Source organism: Symphalangus syndactylus, chromosome 10 (genome assembly GCF_028878055.3).
Source record: "Symphalangus syndactylus isolate Jambi chromosome 10, NHGRI_mSymSyn1-v2.1_pri, whole genome shotgun sequence".
In the NCBI taxonomy this organism is placed as follows: Eukaryota; Metazoa; Chordata; class Mammalia; order Primates; family Hylobatidae; genus Symphalangus; species Symphalangus syndactylus.
This window is the reverse complement of record NC_072432.2, coordinates 43,062,882-43,083,327: the sequence shown is the minus strand read 5'-3', so window position 1 is coordinate 43,083,327 and position 20,446 is coordinate 43,062,882. Positions and strand designations below refer to the sequence as shown.

The 20,446-nt window shown below is 43.2% G+C and overlaps 2 protein-coding genes across 9 annotated transcripts in view; one reads left to right on the top strand and one right to left on the bottom strand.

Annotated features, from left to right (window-relative positions):
• The window catches only part of BMPR1B (bone morphogenetic protein receptor type 1B), a 398,805-nt gene extending 393,562 nt beyond the window's left edge, over positions 1–5,243 (top strand). For all 8 annotated transcript variants that reach the window (XM_055296979.2, XM_055296981.2, XM_055296980.2 and 5 more), the window contains one exon: positions 1,354–5,243. In XM_055296979.2, coding sequence (XP_055152954.1) covers positions 1,354–1,479 — 126 coding nt within the window. In that variant the 3' untranslated portion in view covers positions 1,480–5,243. The remainder of the gene's footprint in view (positions 1–1,353) is intronic.
• Positions 5,244–13,179: 7,936 nt separating this feature from the next.
• UNC5C (unc-5 netrin receptor C) overlaps positions 13,180–20,446 on the bottom strand; it is a 397,344-nt gene continuing 390,077 nt past the window's right edge. The window contains exon 16 of the mRNA XM_055296967.2: positions 13,180–20,014. Coding sequence (XP_055152942.2) covers positions 19,849–20,014 — 166 coding nt within the window. The 3' untranslated portion in view covers positions 13,180–19,848. The remainder of the gene's footprint in view (positions 20,015–20,446) is intronic.

Genomic DNA, 20,446 nt, shown 5'->3' with positions numbered 1-20,446 from the left:
AGATGCCTGACTATGCTGGGTGTCTTTGTTAATAAGGATGATGAGATGTGATTTGAACAAATCCACCTTCAGCTTGGCTCTAAGTCTATAGTGGTGAAACCTACATAGGTCTGGAAAGGAGCGGCTAGGAAGGAGGAAATGAGTCCTGCCTTTCCTGACTCTTCCTCCTGTTCCACATTCCTCTCCTTCCACCCTTCCAGCCTTCAAACTCACCATGTTCTAGAGTTCTCTGGTGGACTGGAATGTTCAAGATGAGTTTGAAGCACCGCTGGAAAAAAAACAGGCTCTTACCAAACATGTACCAAAGCACTGCAAAGGAGGGACAGAGCACTATTTCTTAAGTGTAAAAGCCATTTAAGTATAATCTCTGGGCCGGGCACTGTGGCTCACATCTGTAATCCTGGCACTTTGGCAGGCTGAGGCGGGTAGATCACTTGAGTCCAGAAGTTCGAGACCAGCCTGGCCAATATAGTGAAAACCCATCTCTATTAAAAAATACAAACAATAGCCTAGTGTGTTGGTGCACGCCTGTATTCCCACCTACCCAGGAGATTGATGCATGAGAATTGCTTGAACCCGGAAGGTGGAGGTTGCAATGAGCCAGGATCATGCCACTGCACTCGACAGACCGAGACCATGTCTCAAAACAAACAGCAACAACAACAACAACAACAACAAAAACACATTTGGCTCATTGGTTTTGTGTCTGGTTACTAAAATGTTAAATAATATATATGTTTTCCAGCAAGCTGTGCAGAAAGCTTTATGAGATGCTGGAGCTCTGTTGTTGTGGGCTTTTGGTGTTACTTGATATCTCTTCACTGAGGATTTCTTATGAAGTGAAATTGTACTTTTCAATAGGAAGACCAATAATTGATGTACCACAGGAGAAAGTTTTAGTGATGCTGTGCACAGGTCATTAATCTTGTTAAATGGTGCAATGTGATGCTATTACTGCAGCAGACAGCTATGATTTAGGAATAACTGTTTGTTTGCATAGTGTGGAATTAGATAAAAGATTTAAACTTATCAAGTGTTATAAACAATCTAGGAGTATTGAGTGGAATACAGACTCCCTGGGTATTTTTATGTTTGCTTAACACTAACTTCAAAGACACCTTTCTACAATCCGCAGAACCACCTGCTTGTTTCTATCACAAAGAAGACATGAACATCTGTTTTAGTCATATGTAATTTTGCATGAAAAAAGCTTACAGAATTTTACTTCTACATGGTTTTAAGGGTACCTTTTAAAAATATATTCAAACTTAATGAACCTAAAACTAAAAAGCTACATTGTTTCAGGTGCCAGCCTTGCAGGTGATACATTTTTCTAACATTTCTCTTCCTCAGTGTCTAAGGCAGATGGGGAAACTCATGACAGAATGCTGGGCTCACAATCCTGCATCAAGGCTGACAGCCCTGCGGGTTAAGAAAACACTTGCCAAAATGTCAGAGTCACAGGACATTAAACTCTGATATGAGAGGAAAAGTAAGCATCTCTACAGAAAGCCAACAGGTACTCTTCTGTTTGTGGGCATAGCAAAAGACATCAAATAAGCATCCACAGTACAAGCCTTGAACATCATCCTGCTTCCCAGTGGGTTCAGACCTCACCTCTCAGGGAGCGACCTGGACAAAGACAGAGAGGCTCCCAGAAGCAGAGATTGATCCATGTCTGTTTGTAGGAGGGAGAAACCGCTTGGGTAACTTGTTCAAGATATGATGCATGTTGCTTTCTAAGAAAGCCCTGTATTTTGGGATTGCCTTTTTTTTTTTTTTTAAGATGCTTTCATTTTGCCAAAATAAAACAGATAATGTGGATGGTTTAAGGGTTATAGTATTATAGTTTAAATAATAACAACAGAGTTCTTCCCAGGAACTCTGCTGGAAAGTAAATTAAAATACACGTCTTTCCATTGGTAAAATATTGTTGCACTCTGCGAACCAATAGACAGTCTAAGTTGGAGGACATAGAACGGAACTCATCTTAAACATACTCCCCACCCCGCCTTTGCCTCCTCAGACCACTTTGGCCATCCCTGCATTTGGGGCCGCTACGGTAATGTGAATGCACTGGGTACAAACACCACCTGTCTAGGATCACATTTGGAATTCCTGCAGGTGGCCTTTTGCAGCTTCAGGCAATGTGGAACAAATGAAGGTTTATGTGACTCTAATAGACGTAATTGTTGATAGGTGTTCTTCAGAACCACTTCTGTTTCTGATTGTGTTAGACATCTCTTTCATGGTAAAATCCTTTTCATTAAACACAAAGAAAGCTTTTTTTTTTTTTTGAATGTGCAGAAGATTGACCTGTGCATGGTTTTGATCTCTCAATCAAAGGATCAATATTAAATAAAATTGTCATGAGCTGTGTTGAAGACAGGTGCTTTAAAATAGAGGTAATTTGCTCTTGTGTTGTAAGAGGAACATGTCAACAAAGATAGGGAATGAGGGTGTGCAGATGGCTTGTATCTTATATATGCAAAGGAGCCAATCTCAGAAGCACAAAGAAAAAAGTGTGCGTACCTTATTTTGTATAGATAAAGATGATGTCTTTTTGTTATTGTCTGTCTGTTTTGTATGTGTCTGAGATAAGGGATAGAGAGGAAACATCCGTCAGGCTAATTTAACTATATTTTATTTTAAAAATAGAGAAACATAACCTCTAGATGGGACAGCAGAGGAGAGTTAGTGGATGCCAGAAAATATTATGGGCTGTTGTGTTTTGTTCTAAAATCAATATGGATGGAGCATGTATATCTTAGGTGATCATTTCACATCTTAGGAATGCCTACTCATTTTATTTTATTCTAGTGATGCTCAATTCACTATTTAATTTATTATATTTTATCTTCTGTGGCACTTATACAAAATATCTCTTCACCTACTTAGTTCTACAGGGTTTTAACTTTGGAGCAACACGAATAAAATCATCGAGAAGGCCAATATTGTTTAGCAACATGAATATGATACAGCTTAAAGTTGTACACATCCTGCTCAACTTTATTCATGTGCATTTCCTTTCTGTGGTTTTCTTTTGCTGCTTAGAAATTCTGTAGTGGTTAGTGGTTAGTAAAGAATTTGAAAGTACTTTCCCCTTGCTGTTTTTTTTTTTTAAGACATTCCTCCCAGAATACTCCAGGGGGCAGTGTTTTATAACACATTTTCCCCACTGGGTGATTGAAGGATGGAGGATTTTTGAAAATTTGACAGCTACATGAAACATGAGAAACCTTTTTCCTCACTTCTGAAGTCGGTTTGCAGCTGGTAACTTGTTCATCCAGAAAACATTCTAAAGCAATGAGAGTTTGTGAGCTGTGCTTACAGTTTGGGAGAATCATGAAGATTCTTTCTATATTTTGCATTTACTTCTCAGTGCTTCATAGCTGCATTTTGTTTGTAACTAAGACAGAAGAATTTCATAATCCTTGAATTTGAAAAAAAAAATTGTGTTTTTAAAGAGTGAAAACAGTTGGTTCCAAGTAGAACTGTAATCAGAATGCTGCTTTAATTGATATTAAAAATAACCTCAATAATAATGTAAAGGTTCCTTTCTCTTGTGTCAGTTATATTCTTAGGGATAGCCTAGAAGGAATATATGGTTAGAACTAAGTGTGACTAATCATCTGAGCCTTGAAGAGAAACTTCAGTGCCTCTAAACAGATCATCTACAAAACAACAGGTAAACATTTATGCCAGTTAAGTGGGACATGTTTTTGTTTCTTGGGTTTTTCCTAAATTTAAGTGAGGTTGGGCTTACCTTGTAGATAAAATTATGTTTTCTTTTTGGTAAATACTTGAATGTGGATAACTTCAAATCAGAATATTTTGTGGGGAGGAGATGATTTGAAATTAAGCTAGATTTCTAGGGAGGTGTTGGTTCCAATGAAGGATGGGAAGAAATTAAAATAGTCTTCAAACTTCTTCCTTATTATATTTGGTTGCTTTGGAAAAGATTGGTCCTAGTCCTCAATCTAATTTATTCACTATTAATATTTTAAAAACATTCCTGAGATACTTAAAAAGACCCACTTAGCGATTGTAGCCGCTCAATGAAACAATTTATTTATGCATAGATTTTTCTCTGTATCTTACCAAAATCCACTTTACTTAGATAACACTAAATTGTTCTTAAAGACTACTCATTTCCCAATAATCCTTTATGATTTCAAAATTTCTAGCGGCTCAGAAGTGAATTTTATTTTGTCTTTCACTTGAATAAATGAGAATCCAGAAATTAATAATGTCGTTTATTGCTTACTGCCACGACTATTTCAAAGACTAAGAAGAGTTTCTTCTAACCCCTCCCTCTCAAAGGAATCCTAAATTATTAGTTGTTAGATAAGTTTTGTATGCTAAGATATTCAGGTTTATAGTTTACGTGTGTATATATATAAATATATATGTATATATAAATATTATGTTCAGTTTGGAGTCTGGCACAACTCCATTATGTGGATTAGAGAGTAAGATATTATGGATGATAAAGTACTAAATGAAACATAATATTTATTTATAAAAGTGTGTAGATTGTTAAATCACAAAAAGAGTGCTATGAACATTATGTATGAGGAAACAGGCCTTTGACCTCCTGGAAAGCACTGCTCAAAAGTCATTAGTGCCCATTTTTGAATTCCCCAAACAGAAAGTTCTTAGAAAACATGCTGAAATTTTATTTACAGGGAATTCTTTGACACATTTCAATTGGCATGTAGTCAAGTATAGCAAGTACTTAATAATGACTGAATTTCATGTTCCTACAGTCATGCATATTCATTAGAAGTTTTATGTTGTTGGTCTGATCTGATTCTTCTTTGTTTGTGGGTGGAACGGCACTGAGAGAATTACAGTTTTTTAAACTTGAACATGTTCAGTAGTTATATTGTCTTAGAAAACCCAGACACATAGCAGTGGAAATGAAAGAAATGGCATCAGAAGTGACTTAATTTAGCAATTGTGATTCCTCTTGTAAAACAAAACAGAAAAAACAATGCCATATTTTTTGGAGAAAAATTGGCAATATAGGGGTTTCGTTGTCTGTTTCACAAGAAGACTCATTTGTTCTTTTGGGGGAACCAGTGCCTTACAGATTTTGTATATACTGTAATTATTCAGGACTAGGGAACAAACAATTGTATTGTATTTGTTACAGATTGTATATGGCTTTGTTTTAACATTCCCCTAAATAAAATGGCTTCATTCTCCCCTTGGAAAAAAAACATGACTGTTATGTTATAGTTGTGCTTGCTTGCTTGCTTATTTATTTATTTATTTATTTATTTATTGTCTTTGAAAATATCACATAGTAGCAGGTGGAAAGGCACCATGAAGGAGGCAGATGCAGGTAAGTTTTTCACATTTCATGGCAGGAGAACAAGAGAAATGGTCTGATGGCTTCTACTTTCTTTGTGAAGGAAACACAGTCATCTACTGAGAGTGAGGGGAAAGGCAGGGAAGTCAGTGGTTTAAGAGAAGTGAAGAAGGTTTAAAATTGCACTGGAAAATTACAGCTTGCTGGGGAAAAAGCCAGATGGTTATGGGCAACTCTGAGGGCCAGGTTAGGCTTCATGAAGCTGACTGTGGCACAGTGGCCAAGCGTAGACTCGGGGCTGCTAGGTGGCCTGTTGGTGTGAATCCAGCTTCCCTCCCTCCCTCAGTTGTGTGACTGGGCACGTTTTGACCTCTCAAAGACTCAGTTTCTTCCCCTTGAAGATGAGAATGGTGTTAATATCCACTATCTGGAGTTGTTCTGAAGATGAAATGACATAATCCATGCACCAAGCATGTGGTAAGTGCTCAACTATAGTATTAACAGAAATTCATAGTGCCACTTTTCTTGTGGTTTATGATTTTATCTTTCTGTCAGCAACCCAAATACAGGTATAGAGACAACAAAGACAGGATTCATTCAGGGTACTAGTTTATCATGCAAATGCAGCAACAGGTCATGGAAAGTAAGAATTATTACTATCAAGGGGCTGATGGGCCAGAGGAGGGAAGGAATTAATTAGAGGAGCTAACAGACCAAAAACACAAAAACAAACAAAAAAACCCAGGTCCCAGAACAGGGAATCCTGATGGGGCAGTGGTGGTATCTCCGCAGTTACTGAGAGAGAGGGGCTGTGGTCAGATTTCAAAAGAGTGTGATTGCAGGAGTTGAAAGGGGCCGGGCAGAGACCAAACTACACCGGTCGCGGTCAAGAGATCTTTATTGGAGGTATCGAGTGGCACCATGCAAGGAGAAGGAAAAGAAGAGAGAGAGGGCTGCTGGTGTGCTGGGTTTTATATCCCTTGGGCCTACGTGGATTGGGCTAGGGGTGGGCCCAAGGGAAGGCGGGAGATGCTTCTTTCTGATTGGCCCTCCTTTGGCGGGTTCAGACTGCTCGGTCAAGGAGGGGAGAAGAACCTGGAACCGGCCCCATCTTAAGGTACGGCACCATTTTAAGATACCCCATGTTACCTAACATTTCTCCCTTTTTGTTTTCTTAAATGGGGGAAAATGGGTGTCGTGGTTCATGTGGCTGCTTCCTGCTGAGTGGGGGCGCTGTGGGGAGGGGGCACAGGGAGAACTGTCAGGGTTGTGTGTGGGGTAACAGTATGAGTATGAGGCCAAGCAGTAGGGCACTAGACATGAAGACTTCGTTAGATGTGACGTCCATGATAATATAGGAAGGGGGTGTGTTTGTTGATGTGGGAGCCAGACGGCGAAGTGGAACATGTGGAAGAGAGGGTCCCAGCCGTTTTCTATCATAGTGAGAATAGGGCTGGGAAGAGGGCCCACCGGCGGAGGCAAGTGTAAAGATGTGAGAGGCAGAAAGCCAGAGAAGAGGACTTAGGAGATGCATGAGAGCGGGGTGTAAGCAGTTTGGTTCTTCGTGTGGTCCGGGTTGGTAGCCGGTTTCAACCTGGAAATGTGAAGCCAAGGAGTTAGACGTCCTGGTGATTCTTGGAGTCTAGCAGAGTATATACTCTGTGGGAGTGCAGAGTATAATTTGGAGAGGCCCTTTCCACTTAGGGACTAGGGAGACAGATGTAGTAGGGCTGGGTGGAGAGTAAAACACCCACTCCCCTGGTTTAAGGGGAAAGAACTGGTGACTGCGGGTAGTATCGGGCAACAGGCACTCCTGTCGCTTCCACAGCTCACACCGGATGAAGGACAGGAGGGGATAGCTAATGTGTTGTGGGACCTTCCAAGAGGTGGGACTGATACCTAGTGGGAGTGCAGGTCAGCCATACATAATCTCGAAGGGAGACAGAAGGGTGGGCTTTTTTGGGAGCACCCAGAATTTGAACAGGGCTGTAGGTAGTAATTTTACCCAATCTAGGTGTAATTCTAGGGTGAGTTTGGTTAGGGTTTCTTTAAGGGTACGGTTAGTCTGCTCGACTTTTCCGGAGGACTGAGGGTGGTAGGGGATGTGGAAGTGCCAAGGAATGTTGAGGGCAGTTGCTATGTTTTGAGACATTTGGGAGGTGAACTCGGGGCCATTGTCAGTTTGGAGGGAAGAGAGATTTCCAAACTGTGGGATAATTTCAGATAGTAGGATGGAAGCAACTGTACTTGCCCTCTTTTTGGTAGTTAGGAAGGCTTCAACCCATCCGGAAAAGGTGTCAACTAGGACTAGAAGGTAGTTGAGTTCTTGATCGAGGGCATATGAGTGAAGTCAAGTTGCCAATCGCTCCCTGGGTTGTGACCCCTAGCCTAGTGAGTTGGGAAAGGCCCTGGCCTAAAAGGGGTTTGTGGATTTGTACGCTGACAGATGGCACATGTGGCTGTGAGTTGCTGGAAACTGTGAGAAAAAATGTGGCCTGAGAGGGAGCAAGATAAGGGAGGAGTGGCCCTGGGGCGAATGGTTTGACCTCCAACCCCGACTATAGGAGATCTAAAAAGGGAAGTGGCACCCCAAAACTCTCGCAAGACCGAGAAAGTAGCCCCAGCATCAAGGAGGAAGATGACGGGACGCCCTTCCACCGTTAAGAGCCTGGGCTCCTGTGAAGTGATGATCTGAGTTGGGAAAGGAGTCCCAAGGCCCCGTCAGTCTTCAATGGCCAGTCCTAGAAGATCAGAGTTTGGGCCGAGGGTGGACCCGGCCCCCCTTCGGGGACCGGGGCAATCCACGGCCCAATGGCCAGGCTGGTGGCATTTTGGAGAGGGCCGGCTGGGGGGCCTGGGATTTGGGCACTCTTGGACCCAATGTCCTTTCTTACCGCATTTAAAACAGGGCCCAGGTGGCTGACGTTGAGGGTGGGTGGAGGGCGATTTACGGCCCTGTGACCCTGTGGCGGACCGAGGAGAGGCTTGGAGAGCTTGAGCCAACATTTGGTACTTTTGTCTCCTGGCCTTCTCATCTCGGTTGTGATAAACGTTGAATGCCGTTGCTAAGATCTCGATCTGTGGAGTGAAGGGGCCTCTGTCTAACTTTTTAAGTTTGGCCCTGATGTCAGGAAAGCTCTGTGCAAAAAAATGAGACAGGAGGAGCTGCCGGCCATCAGGGGCCTCTGGGTCTATGTTGGTGTATTGCTGGAGCACCTGTGTAAGGCGGTCAAGGAAAGCAGACGGGTTTTCATGTTTTTCTTGTACTATTTCATGGAGTTTTTCAAAATTAACAGCCTTTTGGGCTGCCTTGTGCAGTCCAGTTATTAGGCAGGTGGCGAAGTGGTCTCTGGTGGCAATGCCGTTTGGGGCGTTATAGTCCCAATTAGGCTCTTGTTCGGGGACTGCCTGTGCACCTAGTGGTAGGGTGGGGGTTGTCTGATGGACCTCATCTGCATAGGTGCGGGCCTGCTCCCAGATCCGCTGGCACTCTTCAGGGAGAAGGGTGTTAGAGAGGATCATGTAGATATCGTGGAAAGTGAGACTATTAGCTTGTAGGAGATAATGAAACTTTTTGATGTAGGAGGCGGAGTTAGAGGTATAAGAGCCTAAGCGTTTTTCAATTTGAGACAGATCGGCCATAGAGAAAGGAACATGGACACGGACAATGCCCTCCTCCCCCACAACCTCCCTGAGGGGGGCAAGGACGGGAAGGTGTGACCTGGAACGGGTAGTGGGAGGGCTAAAAGATGGGGAGGAAGAGGTTGAGGATGAAGGCAATGAGGGGGGGAGGTACCGGAAGAGGGGGCGGGGCGTGGGGGGGTTGGGCAGCTACTGGTTGAGCGGTGACCGGAAGATGAGGTGGAGGGTGGTGGTATGGGGGGGGTTCGTCGGCCGGATCAAAATCGGGAGCGGGAGAGGTTGGTAGCTTGAGAGCAGCGATAAGGTGTTGCGGCTTGCAAGGGAGGCAGAGGTTGGGTTTGTCCCGTAGAAGAAAGAAGCCATGAATGTAGGGGATCTCTGCCCATTTTCCTGTTCACTCACAATAGTTGTAGAGATCCCAGAGAAGGTTGGGATCAAAGGACCCATAAGTGGGCCATCTGTTTTGGTTGTCTAGGGGGTAGTTGGGCCAGTTTTGAGTGCACAATTTAATGAGGCGTGTAGGTTTGAGATCAGCAGCCAAACCAAGGGCTGATAAGTTATTTAAAAGGCATTGTAAGGGAGAGTCGGCCGGCAGGGATGCAGAGGCTCCCATTATGAGAAGAGGGGGTTTACGGAAATATATGGCAAAGGGCTGGGCAGGGCATCCCCTACCAGCCGATGACCATACTGTGAGTCAGACCCTTTGAGTCGGTTGTCACCGAAACGAAAGGACTGAGGGCCTCTAGGAGGCTGAGGGCCATGGGCCACCTGGTACGAGGATTTTCGGAGTGAGAAAGGGGAAGGGGCCCAGGCCTGGCGAGTGAGGAGGAAAAGGAGGGAACCCCGCTCCCTGGAGGCCGAGTCTAAAATAGGATTTACGGCAGCCGTGTGGGCGGCCGAGGCAGGAGCCGGTCGACTGGTGTCAGACACCGGAAGGGGAGACTTACCGAGATGAGGCCGGTGTTGGGCGTAGAGATCGGCGAACAGGAAAATGAGCGAAGACCAGCCGGGGTCTGGACTGAGCCCAAAAGGGATCGGGGTCCCACTGAGGGGGGTGGGGAGTCCCGATCCGAGTCACGGCACCAATGAAAGGGGCCGGGTGGAGACCAAACTACACCGGTCGCGGTCAAGAGATCTTCATTGGAGGTATCGAGTGGCACCACGCAAGGAGAAGGAAGAGAAGAGAGAGGGCTGCTGGTGTGCTGGGTTTTATATCCCTTGGGCCTACGTGGATTGGGCTAGGGGTGGGCCCAAGGGAAGGCGGGAGATGCTTCTTTCTGATTGGCCCTCCTTTGGCGGGTTCAGACAGTGCTCAGTCAAGGAGGGGAGAAGAACCCGGAACCGGCCCCATCTTAAGGTATGGCACCATTTTAAGATACCCCATGTTACCTAACAGGAGTGGGTGAATTTAGTTCATAGGCAACATTGTTGGTGATGAAAGAGGAACTCAAATCCTGGCCTTTAGATTTGTTGTCTTCTTGGATTTTGAAGGTGGCAGTCTTGGGAGAGGAAGGTTGTGAGGCAAAATTCTCTAGTGCCACAGGAGAATGGGAAGGGGCGCAGGGAGTGAGAGGCAGAGAGGGGCTGGCCGGCTGAGCCGGGAGGCCTGACATGCAAAGCATTGGGTTTTAATGCAATGATCTGGAATCAGCAGTGCTGTATGAGAAAGACCCCACCCGCCTCCCAGCTGTGGAGTATTTGAGATGTGGAAGGATGAGCCTATTGCTGCTGCCCCTGAATTGTCACCTCTGCAAAAGGGGAGGGAATGTGTTAGGGCTATTGTTCCAAGCATTGTGGACCCGGGAGGGCAGAATGAGAAGTTTGGTTTGTGAGGGGATCCATTGGAGATTGGATCAGGACCAGGGAAGCCCAAAATTGTCTGGGGAATGGAGAGTGCAGGAAGGTTTGCATCTGACACACAGAGAATGAAGAGTTTGGGTGAGATTGGTGGTGGTTAGCCAGCTGCACTTGTGTCAAAAGAGTGCATCCTGGCGCTGGGATTCAGACTGACCTGCTTAAATTCCACCATTTTCCACTTTTTTCATTCTTTGGAAGTACATAATCTGAGCCCAATCTTCCCACCTGTAAATTCCCACCTCTTTGCGCTCTTGGGAGGAACCAATAAGATGAGTGTCTGAAATATGTGAGGGCCCATGCCAAGTACATCACAGGTGCTCAATACTGCTCTTTCTCCTTTCTTTCTTTCTTTTCTTTCCTTCGTTTCTCTCTTTCCTCTGTTTTTTCTTTTCTTTTTCTCTTTTCTTTTCTTTCTTTCTCTTTCTTTCCTTCTCTTTCTCTCCTTTCTCTCTCTTTCTCTCTTCCCTCCCTCCCTCCCTTCCTTCCTTCCTTCCTTCCATCTCTCCCTCCCTTCCCTTCTCTCTCTTTCTTCTTTTTCTTTCTTTCTTTTTTTTTTTTTTTTTTTTGACAAGGTCTCATTCTGTCTTGCCCAGGCTGGAGTGCAGTGGCATAATCATAGTTCACTGCAGCCTCGATCTCTTGGGCTCAAGTGAGTTTCCCATCTCAGCCTCCCAAGTAGCTGGGACTACAGGCATGCACCACCATGGCTGGTTAATTTTATGTTTAATAGAGACAAGGCCTCACTGTGTTTCCTAGGCTGGTCCAAAATTCCAGGGCTCAAGTGATCTCCCCATCTTAACCTTCCAAAGTTCTGGGATTACAGGCATGAGCCACTGTGCCTGGCCAATGCTGCTTTTTCTTCCTGCCATTAGTTTAGCAGGATCTACAATTAGCAACATATAAAACCAGCTGAGATTTGCTATTGGTACATCTCTCCCACCTTCTGTACACCCCGCTTCTGTGTGTCATGGGCTCAAGTTAAACTTTTCGCAGAACTCACAGGCATACTGACAGTAAATCTCAGCTGAGGAAAAAAGGTTATTTTCTTGGCATTGGTCATTTTGTAAGTTGCAAGCTTGTTGTCTGCAGCAAAGTACAGATGACTGCACTCTCAGAAGTTTTGTCTCTGCAAAGTAATTTCTAATTTCTACCCTAGGTTCTGATCTGAGCTTAGCTGTGGGGATCTCTGGGGCTGCTGAAGGTTCTTTGCTTGGCACCCATATGCTGGTACTGAGAGAGAGGAGCAGAGGGAGGCCAAGCTTCAGAACACTCCAGGGACCTCCACTGAGAGACAGGGGCTTAGGTTGGGCCCTCAGTGAATAGTCTTTGAAAATGCTTGCATGCCATCCTAGGTAAGGCCTTCTCAGCAGGATTCTCAGCCACCAAAGCCTCTAATTAGGGGTTAGCAGTCTGGTAACAGGGCTGAGCCTTTGCCACCATGGGTTTTCTATGTAAAGTGCAGTTTTTGTGTTTTATTGTTTTCATTGTATTTTCATTCTTTTATATGGAATTTGAATTCTCTAGCTCAGCTACAGCCCTTACATCTCCCTTTGATTTTACCCAGGTTCCAGTTTATGTATTTCCATTACTTCCTTAGCCTTGGAAAAACATTTGAATTCGTGATCCCAGCATCGATTGTTTTAAGTCACTTTCTTCTAGCCCATGGCATGGACCAGTTTCTCAGTGCTGGGCAGTTGCTTACACCTTTCAGCCACCGAGGCTGAGGGGAGGGGTGGGGGCAGGTGGCAGTCCCTCTAAGGAAGTGTCTCCAGGTTGTTCTGTCTTGGAGGACAGGGCTGTCTTTGATTCTGGTCCTCAGCTTCACAGCTGCTTCCCACCTCACAGCTGGAACCCTTGGCTTGCTCGCCCTAAGGCAGTGGCCAGCAGTCCTGTACCAAGCTGAACTCCTCTGCTGGTATTTGCTCACCTTTCATTTCCTACCTATTAGTATAGTTGTTTGCAAACTTCATTTAAAATCAGATCTCTGGGGGCAGGGCTTGACACTCTATTTAGAAGCTCCCGCCCCAAGGAATTCTGCAGAAGTTCTAAGACATTGGTTCTCACCCTTAACTGCTCATTAGTACCATCCAGGAGCTTTTAACACTCAAGACTCAGGCTACCCCTAGACCACTTTCATCAGAATCTCTGGAGGTGTGACCCTGGCATTAGTTCTTAAGGCCTCTCAGGTCATTCCAATGTGCAGCTGATTTTTTAGTAGCACCATGCTAAAACCTCATCCTGTGCCTGCAGGAGGTTGTGATCACCATCCACGCAGGACCCAAAGCCTTTCTGTCCCACTGAAGAAACACGTGGCGGCTCTGAACACGCAGGAGAACCTTGTTATGAAGTGAAGGAGGCAGCACTTTGTTGCTTATAAATATAATTTATTACCTGTTTAAAAATTCTTTCTTACATTTTGTACATGTTGGCTGACAGAATAAATGCAGGCAATTTACAAACCAAGGGGACTGCAGGAAAAATCAGGATTGGCAGCCAGGGAGAGAAAAGAGGCACACCCGGAGCTGGTATCCCTCACCTCCACCACTCAGCAAGGCGCCGGACAGATGTCCGGAGGGCAGTCTACCTCTGCCGGGGGTTTTTTAGAAAAGGAATTGCATAGAAGATACAGCAAGAGGGAACTCGACAACAACAAAAGTGTTCCATATCGGAAAAGCCAAGGTTGTCATGTTTTGTTTAAAAAAGAAAAACGACAAAGCACAAAACCTCAATCCGACCTTTCTGCAGTTGAACTGTTCCAAAGGGGACAGCAGGTGGATGACACTGCCTCTTCAACACGACTGCTGGGGATTTTTTCTCTGACAAACATTGGTGTCTTCTTTACAAAGAGCAAAGAGGAAGGTCACCAACTTGCTTCAGCTCAACATTAAACTCAACACATATAACACCGTGCCATCACACACACACAGTGATGTTCCCTGCAACTGGGCTCGATGCATTATGTCTGGAGGGCGAGGGCTGCGCTACCAATAGCAGGTCTAGGAAAGCATGAAGAAGAGAATGCAAATCACTTGTTCCACTTGTTCTGACTGCTGTACTTTTTCTTGTCCATGGCCTGGAGGAGTAGACATCTGAGTTTTTACCCCTACATGTACAGATGCCATTCGTTACTTTCAGAATAGAAAAGGCAAAGGTATTTTACACCAGCTGTAGATTTCTTGCTCTTATATGTCACTCTAAACAGGTTTGTTTTAACACTGAGAACCTATATAGCTCAGGTCCCGAGTCTCCGATGCTGCCTCCAGAGTGCTCAGGATCAGAGGCCAAAAGAGAGCCCATCAGTCCTTAGGCTGCTGATCACCAAAACCTGCCCACAATTCATCTTCTAAACGCCAGTACTGAGGGTTATTCCACCCCGGGTCAGTGCCATCAGGTTCTACAGCTGGTCGGATAGTACTTAGTCCAGTAGACCTTTGGAACTTAAAAATGACACACGATTTAGACATATTTGTAAAAGACCCTTAAATGGTATGACTTGCAATTTATATTTTTGTTGAAGGACAAATCTGAAATGGTATGTTAAAAGGCTGGCATTCGGTAGCAAATACTATGGCAGGTGGGCAGCTGACTATATCTCAGGGCAGCTTCCTTGTTTCTACTCAGAAGCTATTTGGGCCACAACTGTCATGATATTCTGCAGAGATTCCCAACCTGGGATTCCAGAAGATCTCTGGACAGGTCCCTTCAGTAGGCAAGCGTCTGAGTAGACAGCAGGCTGATGAAGAGCTGCTAATAATTGCTGGGCTTGCTGTGCCAGTACACTTGCGGAGTACCTGTTGGTTTGTCCTGCTGATGCCCCCCAACCATGCTAAATAGGTCTGAGGCACACGTTACATTTGGTTGAATGAGCCCGTTAATACCCTACCACAGATCAATACAATGAGGTGACCAGAAAACCTAGGAACCATGAACTCTTACGAAGACTGGCTGTTAAAGTAGCATTTATGAAAATGGGGTAAGCACAAGGCTGATAAAACTAAAGGATCTGGAAGCTCATTGCTAGACTTAGTCTGCAGAGAAAACCCACCCAGTGCTACACAAAGCCATCTCTCCACTTTTCAAAAATAGGTTTTTCGCACTAGAATTCTGGAAATGACTTCATTTGGCTTCCTTGGCCTTTATGGATATGGGTTTACATAACATTGGTTACAATATATTTATTCCCCCTTATGCCTTATTCCATTAAAAAGAAATAATTAGAGATGCAAAGGAAATCTTCCAAAGTGATCATTACAGCCAGAGATTATACAAATAGATATCTTAGGGTAGAGAAACATTACTTCATTGCACAGAGGCAAAGTTCTAAAGATTTCAGTCAATACTAGCTCAGCAAGGTTAAATAATATATAAAAACAATACAAAAAGAAAAATAAAAACCAAAGAGTAATAGTTGGTCCTATGAGGCACTCGAGAGGTAAAAAAATGTTAACTTGAGATAATAAAATATTTTCCTTATTAGATCTATAAAATCTAATGCTCATCAACCATTATCTTGAGCAATGATGTTCTGCTTCACAAAAGCTCCTCCATTCTCAAAGAAGATGGATAAAGTCCTGTTTCATTTCAGCTGTGTTTCCATGAGCCCCCTCTCGTTCATTAGCCTTGGGCTTGCACTGAGTTCTCCACATGAAACTGATGACTTGTCCAGAACAACTGCCCAGCAAAAGCTAAGACTCATTCAACTTGAAGGCTTGAAAACCCAACAAATAAACCTTTTCTACCTTCTTTATGCTCTCTTGCAGGTCCTTATATAGGTTTATATTTTCCTGGCCCCATAGGGGCAGACCTTATAGAGGCAAAGACCTTTGAATTCTGGGGAGATGATGATCACCTTATTAACTCCCTTCTGCATATGTGGATTACAGAGGAGTAAGCAGACCAAGAGCACAGCTGCTGTGATCCTGACAGAGACACACAGAAGGACACATGAGACAAGGGCCTTGTTGCTCTTCTCCAGGAGAAGTGAAAAGTCTTGATTCCACCCTCAAAACGTTGACTTTTCAGATATCTTACTTGTAGGAAAAGATACCTTAAAAAAATTACTGGTCGCACAGTTTCAGAGTATCCTGAACTCAGTCCCCACGACTGTTTTCTCCTAAAAATCGCTCTACTTTTTGATAGTTGAGAGACTTAAATCTATAAAATAGTATATATGAAAATGGCTAATGATTATGCAGTTTGATATTGAACACCTCACCCAAAAAAGTTGTCCAGTTCTTGAAGAGCCTAACTTGCTCACAGCAGGATGGGAGTTTTCTGCATAGCAGAGGTGACTTCATTTGGAAAATGCCGTTTGTGAAACAGCTGTTAGCTGTGAGTACCTTGGTGTTACACAGATTTGTCATCACCATGCCAGTTATCAATTCTGAATCCAACTTCTGTTCCTTCCGGATACATTAAGGAAACTTGAAAGAGTGTGATAAGAAGAAAATAAAAACAGGATGAAACCTCTGCCTTTGGATTCCCAAATTCAGCAGAAAAGAAGCTGCTTTCTTCCCTTTGATTAACAACCCCAATTTTCTCTTCCCCAGACATAGTATTCCATTTGCATATATAAGACTTCTTTCTAAGCAGATACTTCTTACATTTTCAAAGATAAATATTAAGGAACTAAAAGGAGATTTAAAGTATACAAACCCCAATGAAAACCATAAATGTTAAAAATGACAACTCTTCAAAGACTGTTTCATATAGATTTTACATAGTTCTGTTACAAGAAGCAACTGAAGATATGTTGTGTATGAATGAGTTGATGTACTAGGCTCACAATGACCTAATATTGAGATGGGTGATGCAAATGAAAAAAAAGTGAGAATAAGAAAATTATAAATTTGAAGTGAAAATTTCCCCACATCTGTTTGTCATAAAGGTCCTTGAACTCTACGGGTTTTCATTCCCTTTGTCAAACACATTCTAGTGAATGTTAAACTCAGGTTAGATTGTGTTGTACACCACTAGATGGCAGCATGCACAAATGATAGTTATTTTCTATCCAAATGAAGCCAGCCAAACTGCCTCTCCAGCGGTGTAGAAAGAAGCAGGATGTATCACATAGAATGGTTGATGAAGTGGCTTCCTATGAAATGAACTGTTACATCTGGACCGTCTAAGTTTGAAAGCAATCTAACAGCTATTACTTTACTCCAAAGGAGAAGGAAATCAGAATTTGTAGTGAAAATTATTTGGTATAAATAGTGTATGTATCGAAGTTGTCATTCACTTAATAGGAAACATTAAGAGTTCTGACAGATGAGTACCTCACTTTTCCCTTTTCTGGTGGTGGGAAGTTGAACCAAAAAAGCATCTGAAGTGAGCCCCAAGGGTTCTCAATGACTTCAGTAAAACAATTCCTGTTTGTGTTCAATATTTCTGTGTTGGTGACTTTTTAGTCAAAGTTTTTAGTAACAGTTGTGGAACTGATTCATCTTCATAGCTACATAGTTGCTCCCCTCTAATTTTCACTAGGCATAGAAGTTTCTTTGAGCATTCAGTTCAGATTCTAGTTCTTGATTTCCATAGATGATTCCACAACCCCGGTACTGATGCATAATCTTGACAAGTTTATTTCAAAATGTAAGACTGGACAATAGCTCTCTTTCTTCCTCCTTTTAAAAAATGTATAACTAACTGCATGTATATATATTTGATTTTTAATTTAGAATACAGTTTTACTCATGGCTACAACCATCCACTGAACTTGTTTATAGTGCAATCTCTCCCTTCCCCAGTCAGTGTACAAATATTTTAAATATGGAAATCCTAATGCAGGGGGTGGGCTGAGAGAGATTTTATAGAATCTATGTCCAAAACAGAAGGTAAGGAATAAAAAGCATGAAAGAACGAAGAGGCTCCATAGCAAGGTATCAGCAGTTCCTCAGGGATGAGGATGGCGGAGGCATCAAGTAAATCTCAAGATGCTACCAAAATAGGAGTGGAAACATGGAAAGATGGAAGAACATGTATAATTCAAATCTGTTCAGCAACTTGTGCCTCCAGCCTAAAAGTAAACCACAGTCATGTTCTAAAGGTTCCGATTCATACACATGTCTGCTTGTTCTTCAGTTTTGGTTTTGCTACGGGGCTTTGATTGATTCTTTAATCCCCACCTGCTGAATGAATTGAGTCCTTGTGTTAAAGAAAGAGCTTGTGATGGTCCCAAGGAAACATAATAGTTTACACAAAGTAGTGTGTTGACTAACATTTTGAAGGACAACAGTTTTTAAAGAGCTAACTAGACAGCCTTTATAAATGCTACTGAATATTATGACAGCAAAGATTAGGGGTGGGGGGGGGTAGAAAAAATGCACCAAGTTCCTACTGCCAGATAAACTTGTAGGAGTGGTCTAGCTATCAAGATGCCAAGACAATAATAAAACAGAACTTGCAACCAGTCAGGAAGGCTGGGGGCAGGGGCATCCCAAGAGAGGCTAAGAAAAATATAATAAAGGGTTGTCATCGCTCAGTGAACAGCACAATGCAATGATGCAGAGCGACTGAAGCCAAACAAACAACATCATAATGCTGGTTAGAATAATCATCTTCCATGTCAGAACTATTTGAAAGGCATTAAATAGCCTGGGCAAAAGACCAGCTGATGATTTTAAATGATGATCTAGGTCAGAGTCCATTGTGGTCTTCAGACTGATGAGTGAGACCGGAGGCATCATGGTGGAAGTTGAGCATTTCAGAACATGGAGATGATCTAATCCCACCCCTTCACTTTCTAGTGAGGACACTGAGGTCCAGTGTGGTTAAATGAATTTCTCAAGGTGGCGCAACAAGACAGTGACAGACCCACAATGAGAACTGGTTTCCTGATCTCCAGTTTAGAGTCCATTCCTCCAACCACACTGCCTCTAGAGTAGAGCACCATAGGGAGTCGACGTGGGGCCACACAACGGCAATATTAAGTGAACTTAATAGAGAACACGTCTCCTTAAGACTCAGAGGAGGAAGAAGACCCTGCCTGAGCAAGCTGAAGGAACAGACTGACAAAGCCAGTCAGCATTTATCACCTTGCTGGGGTGGAATAAGGGAACGGTAAAAGGTCAAGGAAGCGATGCATGTTGAATTAAACTGATGACCACACCCACCTTGATAGGTGAAAAGGTGGGATGGGTCTAGTCAATACCCAAATACTAACAGTACTGCTAACAAAAATAGAAATTAAAAAAAATCCTTTTACCAGAATACCTGTAAATAATAATAATAATACCTTTTAAAAAAGAAACACTTCATATTGCATATTACAGACACACATGTTGTGAAAAAATGCTTGTTTGTGGGGTTAAACGTGAATCACTGTCTTCCCTGCAATGCTACAGCTTTATTCCCAAAGGGCACCAGAAGGGTCCCTCCAAGGAATAGGAGTCTTAGTTATTTCTTTTTTACACTTACTTAGATTCTTTCTCCACTTCCCTGATAACAAACAGTAACACTGGTTCTACAAGTTCTAGAAACAGAACACTGATGGGAGGATTATCTGAGACACTTGATGCACACGATTTGTAGCAAAAGTCTGTGATTTCTCTGTAAATTACTAATCTGAAATAGACACAACAAACCGTCCACAGCTTCAACTTCAAATGATTTGAACAAAAATAGAACGAGCCATGGACAGTGTCTGCATCCCTGTCCAATTTGATGTAAACAACATTTGTAGAAATTGGGTTTGTTAAGAAAGTTTATCCATATATCTGGATAGCAATAAAAAGCGTTTCCTAGGAAACTGTAAGATCCTGTACCACACAGCATACAGCCCAACTAAGAGGAAAATTAGGTTGATAGCTAAATTCAAGGTACAAATTTACACAATTTTTAACTCCCGTGATGATGTCCGAGGAAAGTGGGCATGTACATTGGCAGTTGTATCTGTTTTCCTTCTGGCTCCTGCTGCGGTTTTGCCTGTGAAGCGCATTGGTCTCGTCTGGATTTCCTCCTCAGCTGTGATTCCCCTGGATGGCCACAGACTCCCTGTGCATTTTTGTCCTTCATTTCCCCTTCCAGCATGGTGGTTAATACTGCCCTTCTGCTGCTAAGGACACCACCGTTTCATGTCTTCCCATTTCTTCCAAGACAGCTGCCAGCATGCTCAGGTTTCCATCTGGGAAGTTCTGTGCTTCCCAGAGATCCAGGATTACGCCAGTTGGGCTAGATTTGGTGGCAAAGTAATTCAAGTACCTGTAATTGGGAAAGAGAAAATGTGCTCAACAGTGTGACTTACGTATCTGTTTTTCCTCAGCTAAACCTTTCTGTCTCTCTACTTGTCTTTAAGTTTCCTGGTCCCATTGTGGTTGACAGTGAGCCATCCTAAATAACTAGCCCATGCTTAATTAGATCAGCCCCAGACAGGGGACATGATGTTTAACTTTGTGAACCTCACCTCTGGGTGAGATAATTTAAGAGACAAGATGTCTATGGGTCATATTCTAAATAGGAAATCAAGAGACTTGTGTTTTCTTTCTAGTCCAGGCTTGGATCATCTTTGACAGGTCATGCCACATGTTATGTTTGGTAGTGACGGTGACATTCCACAAAGTAGATGCTCCAGAGGTCTCTTTATAACAATATCAGTGCTATGTTGGCATGCTAATTATTCGTCAAACATTAGGT